The following is a 5,343-nucleotide window of genomic DNA, read 5'->3' as shown; positions in this document are numbered from 1 at the left end:
TGAACAGATTGTTGTCAAATAGCCAGCTTTACTCCTAGCTATAGAACAAACACTGTATTTAGAAAACGAGTATTGATCGCTGGCATCATACATGCCAGGGAACAACGCTCATTCTGTTCAAGTTTTGTTCGTAAGGATGTACAGTACGAACCGAAAAGATGTTCGAACCGAGCTATACTGCAGTCTTACACGTTTCGATCTTGACTGTGATTGCTCTAAGTTCTATATGTGATACGACAGTGTTACATTTTCACCAGTTTCAAGTCTAACGTTCGTAATCCTAATTAATTAATAATAACAGTCCTAGTAATATGACAACTATAACATACTAATACTATTTTCTTATCTAATACTTTTAAAATATTAACAGGCTCTTACAAAATGAACTCACTTTCTCACAGAAAGTAAGCGGAACATGCTTAAATTCCACTGAAAAATTCAAAAAATGCTTTAAATAAAATAATAAACGATCCGTAAATTTACGGAATGTGGCAACATATTCAAAATAAAATCACTACACAGAATTTTTAAACTTGTTATAATTTACTTCGGTTACCTTAAATACTCGGATACTGTCACTAAATATTGCAATTTAAGTCAAATTTTGTATCATTAAATTCAACTTATCAGTGCCATTGGCCGAAAGACAGACTTCGGTCTGTTCGAAACCATTTAACGTTTTCAGAGTACCGAAGAAAGTAAAAGTTGCTTTTATTATCTGAAATGTAGAATTCGATTAGATTTAACAATTTCTTATTTAAATAAAAGTTACGTATAAAAATAACAAAAAATGTTTTACCCTGTAAGCAAATTCCTTAGTAATTATGAAATCCAAAACTTCTACTCCCAGTTGTCTGGATCCCAATCTCTTTAGAAAGCACAAAAGCTGTAAATATAATTATATGGTTTTCATGTATCAGGTGTAATCAACACTTAATCCTACTGTCAAATAGAATAAAATGTTCTGTCGAATTGTTATTACTCACTTACCCGCATTTTATCGATGAATGGCAAATTCAGAGAGTCAAAGAACCTAGTCTCTTCCAGACATTTCCTAGACTAATAATAGTAAAATAGAATCTTATGACTGACTTAATTATATCGCATCAAACGTCAAAAACATATAGTAAAATATTAAATAGTATTTTATAAATTAAAACTTTAATATTTTAATTTTTTAATACTTTAAAAAATTTGGATACTACTTACCGATGTACATATTATCGAAGCAGTTACGCAAAGTATGATCAAACAGACAAATGATACGACTAATGAAAGATAAAACACAAATTTTCCTTCCAAAGACGTGTGCAGGATAATTATAACAGTAGCAGCTACGTAGGAAACAGCAAATACATAAGAGATAGACGTAAATATGCTTCCAATGTCATTTATTGTTTCCATTTCGAGCGCAATCTTAGAGTATTCTGTTTGTATGTTCTTTACGATACGAATATATTGCAGCTGTCGCGAATGAATGAAATGTATTTCCTCAAATAATGCCTCCAATTTATAATATATTATCATAAAGAATGTTGTTCCAATCGGAATAAAAGCTAAAGTAGCTGACAGACATGTTATGCTTATCGAAAACAAACCTGTACATATACCTGCAAGTAACGCCCCACTATCTTCTTTCATAACCGGATAACGTTTTGTAATTAGGAATGTTGGGAATAATGTATTTAATAATACACAAAAGCTAGCATAAACATTCGCAGAATAGCTTTGAAATCGAGATATTTTGTCTGCTGTTTCTTGACTTATATTTTCATCGTGCCAATGAACTTGGGTGTTGGTCATTCTCAAATATGTTAGATAAAGTGTGAGTAATAAAGTGAAGCTTTGTGAAGTAACTACGATAATTTTGTATGTTGTCGGATAATTTGTAGATTTGTATATGAATCCCGAACAATAAGGAAGCGATTGTGCTTTAGGCAATATAACAATAGCCAAGAAACTTGTGTAGTACGTACAAATGTAGATACTTAATAACAATAATTTCCACGAAAGAGTTTTTCTATTATTTCGATTCTTGTTTATGGCTTCGTGGTCGCATGTAATTATTAATAGTCGATCGGATTTGTCAATAAGTTTCAGATGATATTTTAAAGAGTCTTTGACACAAACGCGGTTTCTTGTACTTTGTATATTTATAAACTGCATATTAATCTATTACTGTTATATAGCACAAGTAATTTATCTAAGTACGCAGATTTGTGTATTCTGAGAGTATTCTATACTATATTATGATGTATTATTCTATGGTTTATATACAGCCCACTACAAACGCTTTAATTCTGATGCTGAAATTAAATTAGATTAGATTTAAATGCCATTAAATACATGTAATAAATAATTAATTAAGTATAAGATATTGTACATATACCTGCTGTTTTGGGTAGAGTTTGTCTAAAGCGATTTCTTCTAGCAATTATTCGCCAGCTTTGAAATATTCCTTCAACACTCGTGCAAGTTACGTTATTGTTCTTACTGAATTTGATTTGGTAAAATGTTCGGAATTTTTATTCTTATAATTATATTATGTAACATACAGATATCCGTTGAAAATTTAAGAAATTTGAATTTATTAGATCTAATGGATAATTGCAATGATTGATACATAATTTATTACTATCGTTTAATTAGTGTAAAACACGGAAGTAGGAAAGCTGTAATCTCATATAAATGCACTTTATAATGTAATTATATAATAAAGTAGAATACACCAGCAGAATAAAGAAATTATATAAAAGAAGAACGGTGAAAATATACGAGAAATTAACAATTGAAATAAAGATGAAAATAAAATAATATGGGAATTAAAAAAACGATTCACTTATTTTGCTTTTATGATTTTATTAAACTCATTAAACTCGTGGTAAGTTATTTACTTATTAATATTTATGCTCTAATGAGGATCATTTTGTATGCGTGTTTTTAAAAATATCGTGTAAACTTATTAGTTTATTGTTTGGGCTATACAAATGATGTCGCTAATGGAATGTAAATTTTTCCATTAGTGCAATAATATTCAGAAATTGCTAAAATTGCACAGAATTTATTACGTAATTTTTTTTCTTCTGAGTGAATGTTTTTAAAACTTACTTTGTCGGTTGTGTCATTGGGGGAAGTATGGCAACCCCCGAAATTTTTTTAGTTTCTTCAAACCCCGTGAACCTTGAAACGTCGAGAAATGCAATTGAATTTTTCCCTCTGTATGTATGGACGTTTGTGTAGAAGAACACTGCACGATTTTGTTCATTCTCTTCGAAGCTTAATTATTCCTATTCTTTTTGTCGAAAACTTCTGAAATTTTGCAGAGATGTTTGGGATTTAGAGGCATTTTTGTTATCGGATTTTAGTAATTAAATGCGGTGGCGTGTGGAGATAAAGGTGGTCAGGCATGGTATCCGGAGTCCAACCATATACCATGCCTGTGCCAGATATCATGGAATGGCCGAACTTAACGACGAATTTTATTCGATACTAGTGTTTACAGTTTTGTATAACACTCCCCACTACTTCAAAATTAAGCTTTTTGCCATTTTATAATAATTGAAAATATAAAATTTTTTTTAAAATAAAATATCGCAACTTATCGCCACATGCAAGTTTAAAATTTGCCGGGTAATTTAAGCAACTCGTTGATTGATTTTTTAACAGCAATTACAATATATTCTCGCGATACATTCGACCTATCATTTACGATGTGTTTGCTAGAAAGCTACTTTTTAAGCGTAAAGTCGTTTACTCACTGTACTGTGGCAGGGGTGGGAGCACCCCTCACTCCCCATTCGCAATCTCGACAAGCATGACAATTAAAGTGTTTTTTTAAAATACAGTAAAATTACGTAATTGTCAGGGTAAATTTTTCAAATAGTGTGTCTGTAATTTCTCACTGCTTTCGTCTGTCCATCTTTAATCTCGACATCGGAGTTATCGAGATGAAAATCGAGGTCAGATATAAGAGCTGACAGTTCAAAGGACTTAACGATGTGAGAACTTTCATTTGGGACGAAAATCATGTGATTTTAAAAAAACGAAAACAATTAAAAGTTGCAACTCGAAATTGTGTCCATGCAACAATCTTACGAATTGTTCAGAATTGCATAATATATATTACAGAAGGAAACTGTCATAAAAGTAACCTCTTTTGTATTGAATTCTATATTACAATTAATTTAAATTTATTAATTAAAAGATTGTAATTTTTTACTTTTTCTCATTTTACTGAATGTTACGCAACTCGTTGACGAGTTTTTAAAAATCAATTTAAAAACATTAATTAAATAAATTGATTCAAAGTTCTAAAATGTCTCAATACGAATTCCATGTTCTCACAGTTTTGTCCTGAAGAATAATAAAATTATGCAATTATAATATTTTCTATTCTTCTTCCTGATTATTATTAACATATCAAAATATTACTTTAAATTAAAAAAAAATTATCAGTTCTTTTCATTTTCACATTTTCTCTGATTTACAGGAAAAAGTATAATAGTTGCTTCGATAAAGATACTAAAGTCAGATGAATCACTTAGACATTGGCGCGGAGACGCCTTATTTCCCCTAGTGTCAGAAACATTGCAAATGTTTCGGACAATTTCATTGGTTTAGTAAATAGTATAGAAAGAAAAGTGTCACCTTCAATCTACGCTTAGTTCATGTACCAACAATCCTACAGCCATCGTTTAGTATTTACCAGTACTGTCATTGGAAGCGGTGGAAGTGCTGCTTCCAATGGCGGCACTGTTAAATACTAAACGATGAAAGCGCTGCTTCTCTTGTATTTTTTAAAAAATAAATACATATACAATACAAATATTATTTTCATATAAATGAAATTAATATTTTATTATAACCGCATTATGTATCTTATTACAAATCTCTATACTATGTGTAAAAAAACGATAAAATCGCTATTGTATATTAGAATATTAGCGGCGGAATGAAAGCGCTGTATTATCAGCTTCCAAACAGCCAGATTATACTCATTCGCGCATGCGCTTTACAGAGCACCATTCTCACCTGGTTTAGTTGGTGAAACCTACACACGTATAACTCTTCCAATGATTCTATTCAAGACCGGTTCTGGGCTGTTAGCCGCCTGCCCGCTATATAATTGGCCGCCCTCGCCCCATTATATGAATCGCGAGTAGATTTATAACTTAACCCAACCGATAAGAATTTACTGGTATGTTTTTACGATAGTTCTGTATAGTTGACAGGAGTTTAAAAAATCCACTTCAAAATATTTGATATTTTTATTCCGCTCTCCCATCTTATATTACTTACGAATTGCAATGTTAAACCAGTGATATTACGATTTCGTATGTCCCG

The 5,343-nt window shown here is 31.1% G+C and overlaps 1 protein-coding gene across 1 annotated transcript; it reads right to left on the bottom strand.

Moving 5' to 3' along the window:
- Window positions 1–527: 527 nt before the first annotated feature.
- On the bottom strand, window positions 528–2,056 carry LOC111636666. The gene is made up of 4 exons (XM_023381954.1): window positions 1,210–2,056; window positions 991–1,059; window positions 800–886; window positions 528–718 (listed from the first exon to the last, which is right to left on the bottom strand). Exons 1-4 carry the CDS (start codon window positions 1,801–1,803, stop codon window positions 593–595), a joined length of 876 nt encoding a protein of 291 aa, XP_023237722.1. The 5' UTR covers window positions 1,804–2,056; the 3' UTR covers window positions 528–592.
- Window positions 2,057–5,343: the final 3,287 nt, after the last annotated feature.

The sequence above is a fragment of the Centruroides sculpturatus genome, unplaced genomic scaffold (assembly GCF_000671375.1).
Source record: "Centruroides sculpturatus isolate CEXI.00-Female unplaced genomic scaffold, Cexi_2.0 scaffold1030, whole genome shotgun sequence".
Lineage (NCBI taxonomy): Eukaryota > Metazoa > Arthropoda > Arachnida > Scorpiones > Buthidae > Centruroides > Centruroides sculpturatus.
The sequence above is the reverse complement of the archived record's forward strand: the minus strand, read 5'-3'. Positions and strand labels throughout refer to the sequence as shown.